At 34.9% G+C, this 24268-nt stretch overlaps 1 protein-coding gene across 7 annotated transcripts in view; it reads right to left on the reverse strand.

The window, feature by feature from the left end:
* LOC132904702 (class A basic helix-loop-helix protein 15-like) overlaps window positions 1-24268 on the reverse strand; it is a 379017-nt gene that overhangs the window by 15938 nt on the left and 338811 nt on the right. Inside the window, exons 1-2 of one of the 7 annotated variants that reach the window (XM_060955408.1) lie at window positions 13566-14051; window positions 9714-10261 (exon numbers count right to left, since the gene is read on the reverse strand). The exons of 4 other annotated variants lie outside the window; for them this stretch is intronic. Coding sequence is in view for 1 of the 3 variants with exons in the window: in XM_060955406.1 (XP_060811389.1) it covers window positions 273-419 (147 nt within the window). In the remaining 2 variants the exon portion in view is untranslated. Of the gene's footprint in view, window positions 1-272; window positions 1008-9713; window positions 10266-13565; window positions 14052-24268 lie in introns of those variants that run through there. 2 more of the 7 variants (XM_060955407.1, XM_060955406.1) reach the window with 2 other exon arrangements.

Below are 24268 nucleotides of genomic sequence, written 5' to 3' on the forward strand. Positions count from 1 at the left end.
TCAACTTGACTCGATGGCTCGATTCGCGAGATGCCTTCGAGCATCCTTCGATATTAATCTTCGTCGAATCTATTGGTAATACATCCTTCTGTTCGTCGAACACCATCGGCGTTGGATGAATTGCGGCTCGGTCGAATCGAAAGAAAGAGAGAAAGAAATTCCTCTACGATATTCCCATTGACATTATAAACGTCATTTCTTTACGGCCAAAGAAAATGATTACTCTTCTCTCGTCGTCGTTACTTTTTATCTTCTCTTCGCTTTTTTCTTACCCTCTGTTTTTTTTTTCTTTTCTTTTTTTGCGCCGTCATCGACCTCAGACCGCAGCGGTTCTGTTGACGACATTCACAGAAGCATTCTTGCTCACGGCCGAGTACATGCTCGAAGCTCGCGTATAATGGCACCCAATGCGAATACATTCTGCGACTTCATTAATGACGGGGACACGGTGTATCACGTGGGACCATTACACCGAACACACACGACTCTGTTGTGTGAACGTTACGTTACCGGAGTTATCTAAGTCGCGCCGCGTGTCAAGTCCTTCGCAGTTGGACGTGTGTCGTCTATTCATTAGCGATATAATGCACCGGATCACATTATTATCTGCACACCAGGAATCATTTGTATATATATATTATTGGCGAAACATGTCGGGATATTTATTCGTGTTGTATATGTAGCCGGAATATTCGCGAAACAAGTCGGGAAAAAGAAACTGGCTGGTTTGCTCGAAAATTCAGCAAACTCGTGGGACTTGAACCACTTTTTGCGATGTTTCGTATGCCGGCAATATAATACGCCAGTGTAGCGTTTTAAAAACACGTAAAATTAATGGCACATGATGGGACATCAGCTAGGTGGTATATACATATATATATATAGAAGTTCTTCGTGCAACATTACTTGCGTGTAGGTGAGTATTTACTAATAGGCTAGATGTTTGTATATTTATGAAAAATGTTTATACGCAAAGATATGCAGGTTTTATACGCAAATGTTATAAAACATCCGAAGTTAGACCTATTAAATATCATTATGAGTAGGTAAGTTTACAATTTTCTGCAATTAATCATAAGTTGACTAAGACTGTCAGAATCCTCGATGATAATGTTTCGCATGCACCGTTGAATATTCCTAGAAAGTAAATTGCAGATGTTTACGCAAATTCGTATTTCTATAGACATGATTATAAAAGTGGAACGTAAACAGACGTATTAAATATTATTATGAATACCTGCTTGTATTTCATTTTTATAGTTGTGTTCGTGGAACAATTGTCACGAATGGTTCTGCAAGTCTCAGTCAACTACGATTAATTACAGAAAACGTTATCTTTAACTTGATTGTCGATAACTCTTAAATGCGATTTGTAAGTTTCGTACAAGCAAACTCTCAAAGTATATATATCATATCAGTGTGATATTCTTTTAGTTTCTTAACTTAGAAAGGCGAGTGAACTCGTTCAGATTACCATAATCTTGGTGTAATAATTTTTTAGTCATTTATTCGCTTATTTACCGTTTGATGCACTGTGCCGTTCCCGATAAAAATAAATCGTATCCTTCTCGCATCTCCACGAAATAAAATCGACGAAGGTAACTTTGTCTTTGTTAATTTTTAATTCCATCGTTACGATTAAGTTAGCTAGTTAAGAACGAAATTTCTTTCGCGTAGTACAGTATTTACTTAAGTCTCGTTACTTCGAATCTCTTCGAGGAACGTACTTGTCCGTACAGCGATGCCTCGTTTCGACAAATTGCAGACATTACGATATCATATCCGCGTAGAAACGTAAAATTTCAATGTGAGATTAGCAATGATTTCGAGAGTATCGTTCCTACCTCGCTTCCTGGGAGTGGAAATTCTCCACGTCACATGCCTTTACGTTTTTCCTTCGTTGCGACTTTTAAATCCATTTTGTAAATATTATTCTGCTTGTGTACGATTGAATCGTATGATATCTATAAATAATTAAGAACAACAGATTCCTTAGCAAGTATTAGGTTGTCCGAAAAGTTTCTCTTATTTCATAAGGTGATAATAGATGAACAACAATTTCTGTTTTACATTATTTTATTGAATTAAGTATGATCCATTTCGTTCTATTTCCATTATTATATTCGTGCATAATTCGATAAACTAATATAAAACAAAAAACATTGTGCGTCTACTATTTCCTTATAAAACAAAGGAACATTTCGGACAACCTAATACATAAGCTATCAAATGACAAATTAGTTCTATAATGTTTATCAATTACAAACGCCAGTTTTATTATTTTATATTGTCGTTCGAAAGTCCAAATTTAATCCGGTTTTAATATCCTGTTCTATGCAGCTACGATGATTACAAAGAATAATATTCATGACAGTTTGGTTTATATTTATTATTATTTCTTTGATAATTATGTAAATATTTAATATATCAATATATACGTATATATTATTAAATTATCGTTTATTATTAAATTATACAGTTTCGAAAAAAATAAATAAGTATTAGGATACTTTTGAGTTATAGTGTACATGTCAAACTAATCGAAAGAGAAATGTTTCTCGGAATGGTGCACAGTAGCTTGCAATTATCTGGCATTTTCATTCTTCTTATCTTGCATATAAATAAAACTTATCAATTATTTTCTAGACGATATTTGTCAATAGAATTTTGTAATGCTGCAGAGATAACATTGAACGAATTTTTGAACTTGAATATCTTTGAATCGTTACTTAAGATTCGCAACATATTTTAGAATCGGATAGCATCTCTAATAATATATTACGTTTCTGAATATGTAGTTTCGACAATATCTGTGCACAGTTATTTGGATAATTCTTAGCATCGTAAGTGGAATTTTAGAAAGCACCATGTTCACAATGCGAAACTGTTCCGAACACGACACGCCTGAAGAAACAGCTACTAAAACGCAAATGTTTCGACGAGTCGAATATTTTATGAAAATATCGACGAAGGAACTCGAATTTATTCAAAATAAGGAATAGAAATAGTCAGAAAATTAGCGAGATATTCAATGTTATCGATCGGATTACGTTTTCTTCTTTCTTGTTTTTTCATTAAAAATATATTTTCGCTGACAGGAAATAACAGTGGTTTTTCTCACCTCAAAGATCCGGTTTGTGAGTTCATTCACGTGGAATGTTATCCAAGTTCTTCTCCCAAATATTTAATGCTCTCTTTTGTAAGAGTTCCATACGTCGAAGACGAATATTATAATTTTACGCAGAACTGAATCTCGCTTGATTATAAAAAACTTTTCTTGAAATACAGTTTCATTCTATGGAATACGGCTCTTTACATTCTAATCTCTGCTCCGGTAGTTTTCCAGCCAGAAAAATGTACAATTTTCGTTATTAAAATATAACGATCGACACGATTTTAAATAACGAAATAAATTGCGATAGCTAAGAGCATTGCTTATTAAAGAAAACATAAAAGTTTCATTTAATAAATGAACGAATATTATATATTTGGAGACAATCCAGAAACACTGCGTTAAGGACTTTTTCAATAAACGGATTATTTTCGGCTTTGATCAATATCGTCAAAGATAACGCCACGCTGATAAAAACACGACACACTCAACGAGTTAACCATTAAGTGTACAGAGCACACGGAACAGCGAACCAAAGAATGTCACATCCGCTTGCTTCTAGAATTCCTTTATCTTCATAAACATCATTTTATTTCATACTTCGCTGCACTGCGAATATTTAGCTACCTATAAGTTTTTTCTTCTGAAAGATTTTAGGATATTTTATTGGTGTGAAACGAATTTAAAGAGTACACGTCTACCGAAAAGAAGAATTTTAAATTTGAAGCGTCTATTTTCATTTTCATATGTCGAATTAATAATATAAATCAATAAGTATATTTGCATAAAATTGTATTTGTGATTCCAACAGATTTTATTACAAAAAATATAAATTGTTACATGCTATATCGTATACTAATAGTATATTACTAAATTAATATAATTATACAATTACAATTATTATATATTTTCGTTTTAATTTCCAAAATAATTTAAATTTAACTATTTCCCTTTGTCGGAAAAATCCATTTTGCCTTCAATAATTGCGGAATTTTGTACATTTAATGAAATACAGAAGGAGAATTTTAGGAATGGAATGCCATTTTAGCCAACAAGTTTCCATTTTTAATCACCGAATACTATTCGATCGCGATAATCAGTTATTAACGAAAAAATAGTCAATCATCAAGTAGATGTAATTTTACACACTAGTTTTTAATCCAGAATTATCAGTTATATCTCGCTTATATCAACAATTTCCAAACTTACAACACAGAACAATAATGTTGCAAGAAAAGATTTCAATAATAAAATTTTCACTATATTTAAAAAAGATAATAAACAAGTTATAAAATTCCTTACTTTCTCGACAAACTGCATAAGATAATAGTTATAGTATCAATTTATTATCCTAGGTAATAAGATCAATTATCAGATAAGGTAATAATAGTATCAATTTATTATTCTCCGCTAATTTAATCATAGCGAATGACCTACATGGGTTCTCATCAAAGATTTTCAACGTGCACTCGAATCAACCGGAACGACGTGGCGCGTCGAAAAATCCATTCATTTATTCTCGTTTTAACGACGTCAAAATTCCACGAATCGCCGTGAAGATTTTATTCGCTGCAAGCAAATCGTTCGTGAAAGCGGACGAGTCGACCACGGTCGTGGAGTGAATTTCAACTTTCGGTCGAAATTCAAGCACGCCCTCCTTCCTCTTGGTCGCGTTTCGACAAATGGTTTTAAGGAAGCAGAACGATGGAAGATATTATCAGGCCGCGCGGTTTCCTGACTACGGGCCTAGACTCTCGTTATTATTATGACACTCGCGACACGAAAGTATTTTAAAACCGGACGGAGTCCGTGACTTAGTCTACACATATTGCTAAAGCGCGTTGCAGTTAATTATTGTTATAATTAATGGCTTGTAGATATAGAACGACGAAGTACACTAACGCGTGTCCATCATTTTTTTAAAGTAGGAAATTTGTTCGACGATGACGTTCACGTGCCACGACGAGGTATCAGTAATTCGAGCAACGACGAGCGTCGCTTCAATCGGAGTGACGGAACCGAGTGAAACGATAAGAGAAAGTGTGATGACCGCGGAATTATTAAAACACGAAATGTTACTAATATAACGGATAGAACGGACGCTATTGAGACTGCGGTTATATTTGGGTCAGAAGGATATTTGAGTCGAGCTGAGTGATTCGTGTTGTAATTCGACAAATTCGGTTATGAATCACTTTTAAGCGATCTGTATTTAAAAGCCGGACTATTTTAACTCGTCATTAATCGCGTGCTAAATAATGAAATATATCTTGTATTTAAAATTGCAGCCTGACAAGAATATATATATATATATATATATATATATATATAATTATTTTTTTATATTTATTTCTACAAGAATATAGCTTTTGCTCGTGAAAAGGAAAACTCGTTCAACTGAAATTAATTTTCTCGATTGTGGTTATCAATTCAGTGTGAATGTCACTTTATTTCTGGAGGGTATTTATTTTTACCTTCAACTCTATCACAGGGTTATTCGTGTCATTTTCTGGCTTTTGATGCTTCTTCTTGCTATGTTTAAAGTAGACGATATTTTCTTTCGCTTTTACGATACATCAAAGATTAATATGTATATAAGATAGATAGGATAACATATGTTAAAGATTAACATATTATATTGGTGGTGTTTCATACTACACATACAAGTTTGATTATTTTGAGCAAAGTTGAAGATCGAATGTTAAGGTGTGGAATGTCTTAGGTGACTTAAAAATAACTCTACCGTACTTGATTTTGTCCTCCTTAGTTAAAACGCCCTATGATTTCGAAATTGAAGATAACTGGAATTTTATCATCTTCTTCGCGCTACCTTCCACTTTCAATTTCAACTTGAAATACTTAGTCATTATTTCGTAACAAACTGTACGATAGAATTTTTCTTAAAAGATAAAATACTCGGAGAAACGAGTTGATAAAAGTTACTTTGTTTTTAAACATCCTGTACTTTTTAAACGTTTGCTCATATAAAAATAGAAGTGCGGATGTGTATCGAAGTATGTAAATAGAACATCAGCAATTGTATCGACAAGTAACTGTTGTTTAAGCATTAAACTGTTGTTTAAGCATAAGTGTTACGTAGTTGTAACAATAATATCTAATAATTATTTCGTCCGACAAACAAAAATAGGAATTCTATATATATAATTACGTTCGTAATTTGTTGTAATCATGTGAATTGCACACAGTTCTTCCTATTGTTCATGCCCAAGTTTGTTACTCTCATTGCTGTATTTCTCTTATGTTCAAAATAATTCATATATCATGATATTAAAACTCAAGTAAATTGTAATAAATTGTATAAATTCTGATAAAATTCTTGCTATATTGAAAGTTTCAAAAATAATTTTTCAAACTGAACAACTTAAACTTAGCTTTCGCGGTGTTTGATCAACCAATCGTGTTTCCTTATATACTCACACGCGTCGAAACGAAATGGAATTTCAGTAAACAGTAAATTACGATGTTTAACAACGTGTATTGAAATACGAACGTTTTCTTTTCAAGTGTACACTCGTCTCGTTTGGTACCTCGAACCGGTGCGGAGGAACGGCCTCTATATGCAAATCCCTGGGGACTAATCTAAGCCAAAAGTTGTTTCCTGTGTACGTTTTAATGGGTTGGTCGTGTTCTAATATCGATAGTAAACACTATCCGCGTGATAGCATACTTCGAAAACCTATTTGACTTTTCTTACGTGCTACTTAGTTGCTCTCGTTTGTACAAACAGTTGGGTTTTTGCGATAACGATAACAATTCCACATAAAAACGATAACACACGCTACTAAACAAGAAACTTTCCTTTTACCTTCTGCTTGTTTTCGCAATAATACGATGCGAGGAAACAGTTTCCAATGACGCGTGTCAATTTAATTAAATCATGTTCCACGAGAATGCATATTCGGATTCTTTACAGGGAGTGATTCTCACAAGTGTGTTGTGATCGATGTAAATCGATGCAAGACTTCCTTATTTAATGGGAATCCTATTGTTTGTATTATCACTGGCTAGCATTTGAACATTAAGTAGATTTGATTTTTTTTTAAATTCTTCTTTAAATGTGATTATAATAATATGATGTTTTGCAATAGATGAAATCGAGAGTATTAAAATGGAGCAATAAGAAAGCTTATCGATAATTAATGATTGTACGTACCAAAGTACTCGAATTCAGTGGCAATTGTCTACCTACATATATCAGCTATCGGATAATAAATAGTCTTGAGTTTATTAAATAATAAATAATATTCAATTTCGTTAAATATTTTTATTACTCGTGTTAATAAAAAATAACATTTATTGGCGAGGGAGAGGAAGATAATATTTCAACAATTATGTTTTTGTCGTTATATAAGATATAAATAAAATGATACTAATGTAAGAAAATACGTGAACGAATAAAATATAAATTTCAAGAATCTCGTGTTAGATTTTAAACGTATGATAATATAGTTAATAATAACTGTGTTATGTTTACGGAAATATTCAATAACCTATGTTGGAAGAATAACTCATTTTGTTCTCCAGATATTTTCAATCTCAGCATACTTATTTCCTTATCAATGTGGATAATACAAGAAGTTCAACGTTGACAGTATGCAACCTTTAGAAATACTACGTTAATCATCGAGCAAAGAAAAGAATTGTCAATAATTGTGGATTTCGAAAATGTACTTCAACAACGAGACCCTTGGTTATAGAATTATTTTTATACGAACAGAGTACGCAATACACGAAACGAAATAATCATCGTCCAAGTGTTTATTGAAAACGAATTATGGCACTTCGTTATTAACGGTATTTTATAATTACAAGTCTTATGTTATTTTATAGTATAGATATATATATCATTTCATCCACGTTTCCTTTTCTTTACCTACAAAAGTCCTGTTATGCTATTCTAAAGATCATTTGGCAGAAGAATACGAATATACGAAACCACTTTTCATAAGAATATACTCAAAATATACACTAACTCACGCAAGTACACAAACATACACAGTGACGTAGAAGATTTTAATCAACGTATTACGCGTGTCATATGAAGCTTTCCGAAATTTCATTAACGAAACACGACGATCGTGATTATGTTGGTAGAATTTGAAATCAATCCGGAAATGTATATAAAAGATACAAACATACACGTACGATTAATAAAAAGTTAATATATAGCGTACATAGAAGTTTCAAACATATAATTGGTATTAAAATTGATCTCACTAAATATCGTAATACTAATTTACTAATATAATTAGTAATTAACCGTTTAAATATCTCGATGATCTTTGCAAAGTACAGTGTCTACGAGAAGTGGATGCAAGTATTCTCATTTTTCAATGAAACATTTTTTCGTTATCAAGCTAACAGTATGAAAAAATTATCGTTTCTCATAGTATCAAATTTCCGTAAAATAGTAAGTATGATTAGTATGATCGCTATATAAATACAGTGTTGCGCAAACATTTTTTATAGCCGTTGTATATGCTTGTAACGCTTGGCATATATATCCTGTAACTTCTACCTTATGTTGAACTTTTCCAATGTAATCGTGATAATGTACTCTCATAACGGTGCTAATGAAATTTTAAAATGTTTCCTACGACACACATAATATATTCGTAAAAAATTTCTACAAGCGTTCAAGTACTTTCGTGAGCCGTCGTATTCTCTACCTGTATAAGTAATGTGCCCCGTTTTCTGAATTTCTAACGCGAGTCTCCGCGTAACAAATTCCGTCGCTCATCTAAGCCGCTCCGCTGCGGAGAAAGTCGAGCAGATTGCAGACACGGCAAGGCGACGCGAGCCGATTTTTCGAAACGTCAGATACACCGGAAAACAGCGGGGCAACGTGCAACCGTTCCCGTAAACACCGCTTCGTTCGTGAAACGAAAGTTCGCTCGTTGGCTTGATCGTTGGCTCGCTTAATTTTAGAAAGAACCAACGGAGAGTAAAAACAGAGGGAAAGAAAGAAAAAAAGAGAGAGAGAGAGAGACGGAGAGAGAAAATGTTCCGAGGACATTCTCGTGCAAGGTTTTACGAGACGCGGTTAATGAATGATCGAACGGTCGCCGATAGTAATTACCAAACGAACGATAACCTTCGACTGAACGGCAAACTTATCACGAAACCGCGTAATCTTGCTTTTATATTTCATTGCAACGCCGTGACAAATCGCGAATAAAAGTATGTATAAATGTTTGGCGGCAACGGTAGGATAGAAAGCGATCGACTCGTGTAACGAAATCGTTACGTTCGTTGTCAACGAAGGAATAATGTCGTATCATGGCAACATACGTCATTTACATTTCGCTATACGCGAGCAAAAAGAAAACCTGACGCATGCACACGTTGCCTTTTTTTCTTTCTCACTCGGTTCTTCGTCCTTTCTTCGTTCTGTCTCTCTCTCTCTTTTTTCTCTCGTCGCCGAGACACTGGCGCTCGCGCACGGCCGCGATGCAAAAATGTGCATTGCTATGCAAACGTAGGTGAATGCACGCACGCACCGGTATTTCTGCTCGATCAGAAGAAACGCGTGGGCATTAAAGGTGAAACAGAAAGACGGGAAAACAGGTGCTATATTTACCTTGGATGTCGGCGGTCCTGGCTGAGGTGCGTTCGATTATCTTCGACGCGCGTCCATGGAAGAAACCAGCTCTCGTTCTCTACGACACTCGAATTCGATGAAAATCGATGCTTTCTCCTTCGACGAACTCGAAGAATCCGTTTATTATCCCGTTTGCCAATCTTCTTAAATATATCAATTCTATTATATTCCTATTTCCACGCAGAACAATCGACACTTTCCAATTGACACTTTATATAAATTCTCGATTATTCTTCCGTTTCTTTTTAATTACGTTTTCTTCTTTCACGAAAAAATATTTCCTCTTTGCTTCTTGTTCGCTCCAAATTGTTTTAACACACGACACTTTTCCTTCTCGCTTCGACCGACACAAGTTTCATCCCGTCATTCAGGTTCCTCCGTCCAACGAATCCTTCTCCTCCTCTTCTGCCTGTCGCTCGCGGCCAGAGTTGATCAATAACTCGTGCTTCGAGTTTCTTTCGGGGATTCCCAGCTGGATCTCTCGGGCATCCGATGAAATTACCTTCGATTGCCAGCGGAGGAAGGCACTATCTGCGCAACACGTGGAAATTATATTGGCTGACGAGGTGAAAGTTGCGTATTATCGCGTATTACGATGGAAGAAAAGAAGACTTCCACGGCTTATCTCGCAGCCGCGAGAACGAAACGACAGAAAATTGACAATTCTTTCGTTCGGATAGGAGACCTGTTGCACGTTCACTCGATTCGGTCGATTTTGCGTCGCCAACGTTTAGCAATCCACGTTCAAACTCGTTTAAACGGGATTTATTTCTCTCTTGTTTGAAAGTTTTCGACGGCGTAACGATCGCGAGCAAGATATTTTTATGCAAACAGTCGTCGTGAGAAGAAATTTACGCGCGCCGTGCCTGCTCCCGAATTTGAGCTTCGGTCATGCAAAACAACGGATCAAAGAATATTTTTGAGAACCCAGAACGTTATCGTCCTTCTTTTAACGTTAGAGCTATCATCTTTAATATGTACCTAAATACGTTATACAGGAAGGCTAGAGGAGAAGAGTACAGGATTTCCTGTTTTTCGCGGAGAAACAGTTTCGAAATTCACTACGTTTTTGATCGATAATAAAAATTCGATGAAATCACGTTTCTATCTTGGTAAAAGTAAATGTTAATATTATCGAAAAGGAAAAATCCGATAGCAGTCGTTTTGATTGGTTTGATAGTTCTAATGTTAATGCTTTCTAACGTTATGCGAATTGAAAATTATGTGCTTTATTTATGTATCTATTAGATGCAAAAAAAATTCGGTGCTTCTTATATTTAGTTTTATATCATGGCGTGTGCCTGCCTTAACGTATTCTTTAATATTCTGATTCTGACATAATTAAAATAATAATTGCAAATATAATTGTCTCTGATAAAACGTGTATTTATGAGTATGTTCTTCCTGCAGTTATCTATCGAAGTTGTAAGAACGATATACTTTGTTGGCGATAATACTGATAGATAATATAACATATACGAAACAATATCGGAGTTTATTTAAACAAGATTTTGAGTAAAATCTTTTACTCGTCAAATCCTTCGTACGTCGCGTTCTAGTAATCGTAAAACGTTCGAGATGCAGAAACAGCTGGGTTAAAACGACTGAAAGAATGGAAAAGAAAACATTGAAATAATCAGAAGATAGGAAATAATTTTAATTTTTAAGAATTGGAAGGTACATTTTGCTCACAAAAGAACGTGAAACTAAAAGTACAGAATTTTTCTTCTACGCCTAATATACATATACACTGTGTTATTTTTATTTTAGTCGTTTCTATACCAAGGATAAGATTAAGAACGAAAGACACAAAAATCGTAAATCGACATAAAACTAAAAGCACGGAATCTTTTTTTCCACATCTGATACGATACGTTATCATGTTACTTCTATTTTACACATACATTTGTATATATATTTCTTTTATTATTATTATACCCTCGTATTTCCATCAAATAATTTACGTGCTACTTTCTACTTTTTCTTTTTATCAACGTGGCAAATTATAACCAACTATGCAATTATAGAGGGTTAATTCCTCTCTCAGCGATCGTAAATAAGGTGGTGAATCTATATCGCGCGACGGAATACGTTTTCACGTATACGCGACCGTAGCAACACAACACCGCGAGTTGTTATTGTTGATTCGAATTTATGAATGGAAGAAGAACCTCCGTTGGAGACGACCAAAGAAACGAGTTGTACGACTAGCGGGATTTTCCTCCTTTCTCCCTGCCATCATTGCTTCCTTTCGCTTTTTTTCATCCTTATTGTGGCATCTGTAGAATTATCGTGTAACTGAACGTTCCAACATTTTTAGTAGTATCGTTGCACGATCGAGCCGCACCTTTGAAATATCGGTGGATCGTTTAAAAAACTTTTAACGTCGTGTGATAGTTGGAGCCATCGAATTCATTATTTCAATTCATTCTTCGTATTCTAAATAACACTGTGAAACCGGAAATCTGATCTAAATGTTGTTCACATCGTTTCTATGCATATTCGTAGAGTTCTTTTCGTTTATATTTAGAAAAAGATCGGCGAGTAGTATCGCATCCACAAAATCTAGCTTTCGCGCGTCGAATAAAGAACAGCTCCGATCGAATTTAACGATGACGACACGAGTCGAATGAGAATTTAGAGTTTAACGTTAGATTCAAGTTCAACAATGTAACGCGAGCGGTGATTTTCTCTTCTCACCGTGTTACTAGTCGCTTCCTCTTTCTCTAAGCCTCTTAAATCGGCGACTATCATTCTCACCCTAAATACAAATAAGATCGTGTTATGTTCTAATTTATCCCTGAGAATCTTCCTTTCTCTTTTTCTTAAAACGATTTAACTATGGAAAATCTCTCGAACGATATAACGAAAGTATTAAAATTGGATAGGTCTGTAGGAAAGAAATAATGCATTGGATTTTCAAGAACGATGTTCGGAGATAATGAGTTTGGTAAAGCTATTCCGAGTCACGTGTATGGAATTTCGCGAACGTTGGTTGCGTGAACGAAACTCGTTCCCATGAGCCTGAACGCTTTTCAGGGAATTCCTGTTTCTTGCGGTACGCAACGTACATTGAGTCAGCGTATTTGTTTGGCGAGCGCGTAGGACGCGCAGAACGAGGAAAGAAAAGAAAAATGCAGCACGCGACGGAAACGCTGGCTACGAGGCGGATTATCTCCGCGTGTGCGTTTTCATTTCCCATTTCCATCGTGATCGTCTCGAAGTCCTCGCCGAGTGTTACGAGGTCACATCCGCGTACGAGAGTGACCGTATTCGTTCGCGTGCGTTCTTACGCGCATCGAGGCGTCGCTTTTCTCGCGGATGTCGCGCGTTCGATACAAAAGAAATTCATCGAAACAAACGGAGGGAATCGAATTGGCGAGCGAAAGAGTATGGTCGTTTCTTCGAATCGTTCGTTCCTTTACTCGTCGTGGAATACGATTGAGAAATATTTCTCGCGCTCTCCGATTGGTTATCGATCCGGAAAGTTCTGACGATCTATCTGATAAAGACGACGGGAAGATTGTTTCTCTTTCACGTTGCGTACAGGCTAAATAAACGTACGAGAAGAAAGTTAGAACGGGACGATTCATCGGGGAACTCTCACGATCGGTAAGAGACGAGGCAGGCAAGGCAGTGATGGTCGCGCGAGATCGAAACGCGAAAAGAATCGAACTGGAAGGTAAAAAGAAACGCGAACGACGGGCCGATATACGTGCGCCCGTATCCAATTAATCGTGCACAATGAACCCACGAACGATGACGTACACATATTCACGGCGCTGTCGTTTCGTCCACGCGGATCTTCCTTTCCGCCAGTCTGGTATATACCGTTAATTGTGCTCGATTCGATTTCGTCAAGTTTCACAGAGGGTTTCGGTGGTCCAGCTTCAACTCGTTCGTTTGAAAAAAAGTTGCACGGCCACACGGTGCAACTGTAGCGATATCGTCGAGGCCGAGAATGAACGTACGATCCTTGAATAAGAACGATGCTCGTTGCGTGGCCAAAGTAGAGAAACGTCGACAGGGGTGGACAGACTACGACGACGACGGTGACGGTGACGACGATGACGACGACACTTCACTCTCAAACTCTCTCGTTTCGATGCGATCGCGCGTGTATGCGCGTATAAGCGACGTCGCGTTTAATACACCGGCTCGACAAATCGGAATCGATTGTGGAGCTTAACGCTTGGCACAAGTAGTCTCGGCTGACCGAACGCCCGATCCGGACTGACTATAACTGTAAACCATCACTTGTCGCTGCCAAGCTTGCCCCCACCGGCCGCCGCGAAACGGATCGTTCCCCACTTCGCCAACTGCCATGCCACGCCGCGCCGTGCCGCGTCGCGTCGCGCCACGCCGCTGCGCCGCCGGGCTCCCGCTCCAAACCAGTTTTCGATGCGCTTCGCCACTTCCACCTTCGTCGGCTCCGCTTCAGAAGCGTTTCCACCTGCTGCCGTCGCCGCCGCCGCCACCGCCGCCGCCACCGCCGCCGCCACCGATACTGCGCCCGCCCGAATCCAAACAGAGCAAACGCGCAACACGGTCTTTCCACCTTGAACCGGCTCTGGCCGAAATATGCCGGCTCTGGTTCCTCTGCTCTTTCAATACAGCGCACGAGATCGCGCGTCTTAGCCCTGGCGCGGATCCCTGCCACGCACAGTGCTTTAAAATGACTGCCTAACAGGGAAAAAGTCATAATTCTGATCGTTTTCGGTTACTCTATCTTTGCGCTTTTTGTATTTCTAAGGATCTTTAATTAGAATTAAATAAAAGCCATTTGCTTATAAAAACGTGTACGTAGAAGTCTTTGTTGTCTTAGAGAATACCACTTATCTTTCGAATTGTCTTATGTATTACATGTATATGTAGAGAAAAGCGCAGACCTAAGATTCGTAATAAAGAGATTACAAAGATTTGACGATGCTTCTGAACAGAGACGCTCAAAGACAATCATTTTTGGAACGAATATTTGATACTCGGTTTTAAAAGTAAAGCTATCTGGATTGATGCGGATTGCTCACAATCGCACTGCTATTTGGTAGTTTCAGTGCTTTGATTCTCGTAAAAATAAAGTGCCAGTTTTTGCAATCCTTTTCCGTATCTATTTCAGTTACTAGGTTATGTTATATCTTTAGAATATCTATGACCTATACAAAGCTACCCATAACAAGGTAATTTTACTTGAAGAAATAAATACAATAACTCAAACTCAAGCGTCAGGCAATATTAGTCTGCACATGGTACGATGACTCTGTTGCGGCCAAACAGGCAGCCGCACGTTGAAACATATCAAACATAGACTTGTTCTTTTTCCTAAGGCAACTGAAATGTGCTACTTTCCGTAATGCACGTCGAGTGATTCGACGTCGTTACGATTTCGATACGATTTCGTTGCAATGACCGTGTATGATTCTCCAGATTCATGTTTCTAGCCATGAAATAGACGCGCTAATAGTATCGTTAATTTTCATAAAATGGTGTTCTACTGTTACGCAAAATATATTATATTCTTTCAAGTGGTGAAAACGTACCGTGGCAAAGAATGAGGTCACGAAATAATTTATTACGAAATTGAAGGGATGACGTTTGAGTACGTGACTAAATTCAAATTCCAATGATCTTGACTTACATCGCTACGATCTTCAGTACTCTGAATGATAGAACGTGCGATTTTCTTACGGTAGGATTCTACTTATTTGAAATTGTCGGAGGAGAGATAGCAGTTTATGTAATAGGAAATCCTTTTCCGTTCCGTTATCGATGATTTGTCGCTTAAATAATAGTTTCGTGTTCAGATAACTGGATCGATAAGCGTTCGATTAATCAGATATTAGGTAATTAGAGGATGTTAGAAAAAAGTCAAAAGCTGAGTAACTTGGATATGTGATATTAATATTAAAAATGTTATTGAAAATGATAAAAAGAAGCAGATAAAGAGGAAGCAAGCAAACGCTCACGGGGCAAAAAGTTGACAATATACACGCGAGTATAATATTTTGTAGATAGAAGCCTATGTTTACATTATATTACATAAAATATCTACCAAAATATATGTCGCGCGTTGTATTTGTTTTTAAGTGCAAGTGACTTCTGTTAGGTGACTGCACTTTGAGCTCGATCAACGTTGAACGTTGATGCGAGTCAAATAACCCCTTCCTACCAATTTTAACATAACCGAATGGAAGTAGGTTAGGGTTGGTTCGCGATTGGCTGCAGCGATTTATGCGTCGGGGAAAGTAAGGATTACGTTTGAGACGTAAGCATTAAGACGGAAGGTTTATGTAGTTCACTGGAACAGCAAAGACTTAGGTTATTGGCCCGGTTTGGTGCGCATAGACGAGACCGGTTTCAAGGATGTATGAAACGATGCTGAATTGTTTGCGGTTGCAGCAGTTAAGTGGGTTTGAATATCGTGTACGAATTTAAATACCGTTCTTCAACCCTTCCGGTACGCTATTCTTAGAACTAAAGACGTTTCTGCTATATATATATATATAGGTCAAAGCAAAAACATACACGCGAATGTCATCTAAATACTTTGTATCGAATAATAAGTTAATTGATTACGATGTAATATAGTGTGCAAGGGAATAAAAACGATTTTATGTTATAGTAAACGTATACTTGCGCTTTTTGAGCAAATGATCGTGTTTGAAGTTGTATATTTTATTCTACATTTAGCAAATCCGTCAAACGACGAGTTTCAGAGATTTCTATTTCTTCAATTAATTGAAATATGCTTAAAAAGTGCTTATGGAAAAATTATTGTTGAGTTTCATTGCAGTAGAATCGCGATTATGTAAATAATATGTATTTATTTTCGACATAATTATATATTTAATATACTTCATAGTTCATAATCAGTCGTATTAAATCAATTAACCTACTCTGAAGAAGTTAAAGCACCGAGCAATTAAAAAGAAAAAATTTGATAAAATAAAATATTAGAAAAAAGTAGAAAGGGTTCATAGAAACTTAATATGACACGAAAAGCAAAATTTTGTATTCAACGGAATAAGAAACGCTTTTCCAACAATTTCTAAATTAATAAAATTTATTGTGCGTGAAGAAATTGTTTTATCGTGCGTTCTTCGTTACTCAATACAGTAAACACAAATACGTAGAGATATTAGTCTACGATAGGATCATCAAGTCTAGACAGAGGGTAGTTAAATGCATACGTATTCAACAGATAGCACGTAATTTTGTCACAAACAAATGAAAAATGTTTTTCTATATCTTTAGCTTCTTTCGTCGTGTGATATCATATTCTTTTTCGATTGTATAATCATTTATAAAATATTCTCTATATTTACGTACTTTCCGTAGTAGAAGATTTCATAGAAAATACCAGCTTAACATTTGAGTGTCATTTTAAACGAAATTGTTTTTGACAGGCGATGTAATTTTGAGTTAAAATATTCTGATAAATTTAGATGTTAGATTTGACAGTAATTGAAAGTTTTCAATAAACCTATATCTTTGTTTCTCGAAACAAACCAATTTTGAATGAAAGATTTGCGACACATTTAGATTTTAGATTTGGGAACAACAAAACACTGTTTCAATGAATTTATATCTTCGGTTTTCAAGAAACATAATTTTCTGTTGATAGACTTCGTTTGTGCTTCTTAAATTTTAGAAAGCTCAAAACTTTCAATAAACTTACATCTTTGTTTTGAGAAACAACATATAATTTCCAGCTAAGGACCATTGCTAAATTAAAATCTTCAATTTGACAATATCAAATATTGATATTTTGAGCAAACGTTCTCGATAAACTCAGATATTCTAGCTGGGAAACTATACAAATAACTTTACAAATGTAAAGAATTTAAAAACATTATGAGAAACGAATAAAAATATAACGTTTAAAAACAGGCATAAATACTTTTAGTAACTTTGGTAAGTTATTATACAAGTAAACTTCCGTATAATGTTGGTTAATGAGATTCAATGTAATTGATATCTTAGTTAATTAAATAGCGTAATTTTATCTGTTATCTGTTTTAATTTATGTTACGCACGATTTTCAATTGTATAATATTAGATGGAAACATGTTATGGTGCGTTAAACTTAACTGTAGTCTCTATTGAACTAGTACCAGTTTGTAGCTACTCATGATGTAATAGATACGATCAACAAACTATTTGAAACACATCATTATGATGGTTTTTCGTTGTTAGAGTTTTTGCTTGGTTCTGGCTGCATTAACCTATTAATATTTTAAAAGCAACAAAAGGAAACCTACTTGTTCTGTCCTCAAAAGCCATATGAGTACGTAACATTAAATAATTGTAAAGAAACCTAGTTCCCACAATTACGTTAAACCATTAAAGATGAAGCAGTAAAATATTATGTAAAAGTTGAATAAATGTCGTATTATTGGAAAATAGAAATAAAATAACCTACAGATTATTTTATCAAAGTACGAAAAAATTATTAGAATAATAGATATTTTATAGGAACCCATTATAAGGATTAGAAGCGTAAAATGGAATTTCTATGATTTAAAAAAGATTGTTTTCACGTTACTATTACGCTGACTTTCATAAATAATTCATATAATTGCAGCATCTAGATGGAAGAAGGAATAACGACGATAAAAAGTATTAAGCAAATCTTTGGAATTCCCTTTCGTAATCGTGATATCATAAAGTAGAATGCAATAATACAAAATGACCAAAAACTGAAGAGAATATTTTGAGCTAGTTAACGCTTAACGAGTGACCCGATTCTACCAACTAAATTTATAGTTACATTATAATGTAATTACGATCATTATCAACGAACAAAAGATACATTAATAGAGTTCAAATAAAATTTCCTAATTCAACGTCGAACAAAGATGTTTTCGTTTCGCAGCAGAAAAATACCATTCATCCGTTCTTTCAAAAATAAATTCGTCATCTCGAACAATAATCGTACGACGGGAGCTAAATTGGAATCCACTATCGTTCCAATAATTATGTCTGATATCGTGCGTGTATTTTTCGGTCATTTATCGAACATTATCGTTGCTCTCTACCCGATTAGTCTACGACTAAATAAAGATGTTCCTTATCGATGTTTAGTTTTCTTTAGTTTCTTTAGGTTTCATCTTTAATATTTAGCTTTTTTCTTTTAGTTTTTAGGTTTAGATGTTTCAGTTTCAAATGTTGTCGTATCGTTACATACAGCTGTATGTTCTTTCTTCGTTCGTTGAGCGACGTTTTTCACGTCGATGAAATTCACTTTGATGTGTATATATGTACGTACGAACGAGATCGTGAGAATCACTCTGGGAAAGGAGAATGCCTGTGGCAGACTGATTTCTGAGAGGGTTAAATAAAGTCGCGCGTTAACGTTCGTTTTTCGCCTATAATTAGCAAGATAGACAAATCAGGAGTTCTTTGTTTCGGATCGAAAGTTTGTCAAGACGCTCGTTAACAATAATACAGCTAGATCGCGCTAAAGACTGTTTGTTCTTTTAGAGTTCATTTACAAATCTTCTTTATAATTGCCATGCGGTCGGCGAGATAAGCGAGTTACTCGATGTGTTTCGTTTTCTTCACGAACAATGAGGACTTGTATTTTCCTTGAAATTACTATTGCCAAGCATCGACAAAGCGATACGTATGAAAACTATTTCTTAAAAGTCCGTCGGTCTCTGCTGTCTCGTTGCTTTGAATAAACCTCCAGATAAGGTTATCGTATTGGAAACACGAATCGCATTGTCTGTTGTGACGTTTGGTCATTCAGTGGCTTGAAATTAACTGTATTAATTATGGAAACGTGTTTAAGTACGTTTATATAGTGCAGGCTACTATTTCTGTCTAGAGATAACCTTCCGTAATCTATCGCTGAATTATTACTTTTAATCTTTTTGTATATATATTCTAACGCCTCGCGAGTCACATATTATAATTTGTCACCATTCAGCGTGATGAAATTATTTGTATACCATGTAGAATTTTTATCTTACGCGTTACGCTTTTCTTTTGCCTTGTTTTTATTACAGTTCCATTACTCTGACCGATGGCTGGTTTATCGAAGCACAAAATCGTTTTGATCGTCTGCAACAAATTCGCTGCAACGAAATGGTCGACGAGTTTCGTGAAATTTTACGGTTGGCTTTTGCATTTTGTATCTCATTACTGGAAATGAATACGCCTTAATGCTCGTCCAAACGAGAACTTGTCTTATTGCGAGTATTCTTGTCGTACGACTAAGTGATTCAGGATTTAATAATAGCGGTAACGGACAAAATTCCTATTATTTCAGGCCACGCCGTATATTTACTCGCGTCAAACAAATTTAAAGTAGAATTCTATTCACTGATCGTAGCGAAGAATCTAGTTGTACGCCATTACTTTAATTCAGTAAATTACTATCATAACAGATTCCACCTCTGTGGGTTTTAAATTATATTCAATTAATAGTTTTGTTACTGTAAACTCTGCAGTAGAGAAATTATAGAATCAGTTACGTACTGTACGTCGTATGATAAATAATTTTGTTAGGAAATGTAATATCGTCAAATGGAAATTATTAACTGGACTTTATTCGTCGGTATAATTCTTTTAGAGTGTTTTATTACCTCCTTTTTACACATTTTAAAAACGTGGATGTCGTTAAATTTATCTCCAAACAATAAAAAAAAAAACTGTATAAACTGCGCTTCAAATCGGAAATTCGAATTTCTTCAGGCATTGACAAACATATTTTATGAATTATTAATATTAATTTAATCATCGAGATGAGTGTGATATTTCCTCGAATACATTTTTAATACTTTTAAACACCGTTATAAGAAAGAGAATTATGAATAAGACACGAGAGTTCTTAAGAATTATAATTACATTCACATTTTTAATGTAATATGAACGATACTAAAATACATTAGGTTTCTCGGAAAATTCATAGAGAAACCTAACGAAGATTTAAATATAAGAGTTAGACGTTTTGTCATTTATAATTTTACGAATCATTTCTTGTAAAATTTCTTCTCCTCTTCTTTAATAAATTCCTTCAGATAATTCTTACAAGCTTTCAAAAAATTAAATTTTTTATATCACCCTTCCGAATAAATTTTACGAAAATTACAACAAATAAAAATTTCTCGTACATACGAAGTTCGATATTGTATCATTGGGAAAAAGAAATCTGCTCTGTTAACGAAATTTAGATATCTTTCCTTAGCTCTCTTTGATATCCAACTGGGTACTGTATTTGTTTGAATATTTTATTATTACATAGAAATTCATACTAAAAAGGTTAGGAATTTTTCGAATAATCCAATACATTGAAAGTATAGAGCACTACGTAGCGACGAACGAACGTAGTCACAAGATTAAGTTTCCCTATTGCAAACTTTAAAAAGTCGGATAGACCGTTGGAAATGCAATTTTACTAGAATTAATTGGAAATTCATGTTCTTTAAAAATTGCTCAATGCACGCTTTCATGCAACATAGTTGTCGAAACATCTTCATCAAGTCAATTTTTATCTTTCGTGCATTGAAAAATCTAATCGACTTTCACAATTTCACTGTGTATTAACTGTAGAACGTTGATTCCTCGCAAGATTTGCATTTAACGTTGTAATCAAGAAATATGCTTTTTCTAATTAAGGCCAACAATTATTTGCCGGTAAACGCGGTTACTGGCCACCGTTCTAAATGCGCTATATACATACGTACAATACATACATACGCGTCTGAATCCGATTTCGCATGCAATGTCAATTAACGCGCAGTTGTTGTACGTCGATTCTGATTATCCAATTCAATTTACCCGTTCGTTAAGGATATTAAACGCAAACGATAGTGTCTTCTGCTGAATTCTATGACTGTAGTTTCTACATCACGCAGTTGTTAGTTTAATGTACATATCTTGGAGTTGCTTTGTAGAACAAGGATACATGGTAAGAGGTAAATACTAAGAGTTGATGTTAAAATTGAACTTTACAGAATTTCTATCGACTATTGGCCTGTCATAATTTACTATAAGTTTAATTTATGGATACATTTACGTATAAATTGTAGAATCATTACAAACGTCTGTCTCTGATCTTCAAATTAGATACCCTTGGTTATTTCGCTTCTTTAAATATTTTTTTTAGTATACTTTTTATTCTGATATGTAGATACTACTATACGCTGAATAAATTTTTATTATGTAATAATAATGTCCTCCTGGTATGTAAGACGAGATCCTGTAATTATTTTGGACGATCTTTCTGCAACTTTTTACATTTTGTACATCATATTCTATCTTATATAATGCTATGTTTTATATGTATATATATATATATTTCTTTTATATGTATAATATTTCGAATGTTTGTTACGAGTTTACCTTCTGCAATATCATCACTGACAAAAGTTTTAGTGCATCTTACAAAAAGGGCATGTTGATTTAAATGAAGCATATATAACATTTATATATATTATATTTCTTAACATAATACGTAACACAATTAAGACGATAATAACGCAGCTCGTGATTAACTTGGTATAGAACACATCAACTTTACGCTTAGAATTTTAAAGCATTTTATTTAAAATACAAATTTCCTGGATGACTATCTACAATAAATAATATTATACGTATTATTAATTTTTTATAAATAAATAAATAAATAAATAAATAAATTCGTAAATTATTTATAAATAAAATAAATAAATTCGTAAATTATTGTACGAAATAGTTTCGTATCTCGGTATTATATACTTTGTGTATTATACTTTGAAATATAGTGCTTTAACGAGGGTTGAGCAATTCATTTCCGCTAAAAAATTGTTAAGGGCAAGAAAATGGCAGTGGTTAAATCGTTTGATGGTTAACACTTTTGGCCTTGCGTGCATTATAAAAAACACAATAAATGATATTGGTAATAACAGACTAGTATTCAAAGTTGTTCGCGTACCTGTCGATGCCAGTCGACTTTAATGTTAGCGTAGGTGGTTGCAGGTGAACGTATGAAATTGGTAATTGTTAAGTGACGTGAATTCTTAACGCGGTCGCGAGCATAGTTAACTCGTGAGCAATGTTTCTGAAAACAATATTCGCCTTTCACGGGTCATCTGCCGTTGTAATAAATAGATATAACTAGTCACGATACGCTAGCTTTAAAATAATTTATTATTCTAGATAAGAAGCGAATTTAAAAAGCTATATTTACATATCTGAAGTCGACTATTCATAAAAGGATATCACGAATGATTATATAATTACAATAAATTTAACGAATCGTTAAGCATTCATGAATCTGTTGCAACTGAATATTTTATCTAAATCGGAGAAATTTTTATTACCATTTTCAACGATGTTAAGCAAATAAGAATCTTGTCTTTCATAATTGTGCTAGCATAATGTAACGTTTCATAGTTTCAAACATATTAAGTCGAACGAGTGCATTGATTTTCCCTATCATTGATATATATTTAAATTTATTATATTAAAAATAGGTACACGTTGTTATATATTATAAATGTAACATATCTAAATTAAAGAGAAAGAGAGATTTAATTGTTTGCAGTTACGTTGACTGCGAACTATAATGCGTTCAAAGACGATGATTTAGATTTGGAAATTAGTAATAGTAAAATTCGTCTTATTTTCAATATGTCGTCAAATGTAAGTAATTAAAGGATAAACTATTAATTATCAAATAAAAGTAATATTATTTTCACTAATTTTTAAGTATCACGCTCGAATACACTACGACTTGCAATTTGTCAAACTGCAAACAGTTAAATTGATTATCGTTTGCAACTCACCTGTTAAATAGATTATTCTTAACAGTTCGTCAAACATAAGTGGCATAAATATTCCAGTAACTTTTCACTCCGTTATATACACCTACACATCTGCACACATAAACAAATTAAATTAACGAATCTATAGAAGAGAAATCGTTCGTTCCATTAAATCAAAATCATTCGGTACAACGCGTACGAGTTGAAAAGGATAATCAATGACGAAGTTTTGTTGGCAGTGACCACAAACGTGATCGCTGATAAAATAGACGATTCGATAACAATTACGGAGGCAAACAGAATCGTCGATTTATAAATACTCTGCGAAGCTATAACCGCATATAATAACAGGGTCTCGAATTATTCAAGTATCGAGCGCATAATTATCCAATCGTTCAACTCTAGCCCCATTCAAAATCACCAGAGCAGCACGACAAGCAATAACTTTTCACTTTGGATTCTGCGGCTACGACGCGACGCCCCATATTTTACGATTACAACGTCCACGTAGGAGAGCGTGATTGTCTGGCGCGACGCTATTTTATAGTCTGATAGAATAACGATCAGAACAAGAGCGCTTCGAGCGATGGAAATCTAGCAATGAATCATCGAGATCTCTTGATTTCGGTAAAAGTTTAACGCGTGTTGACTCTTCCGTGGTATTTTTGCTTTTTACGAAATTATTTCCTTGGATTTTTTACCAATTAACGCAGACGTCCGTGAAGTTTAGCCAATTATTTTAGATATTGATCTTTATGGAGCCAGAAGCTACGATTAATATATATA

The sequence above is a fragment of the Bombus pascuorum genome, chromosome 2, assembly GCF_905332965.1.
Source record: "Bombus pascuorum chromosome 2, iyBomPasc1.1, whole genome shotgun sequence".
Lineage (NCBI taxonomy): Eukaryota > Metazoa > Arthropoda > Insecta > Hymenoptera > Apidae > Bombus > Bombus pascuorum.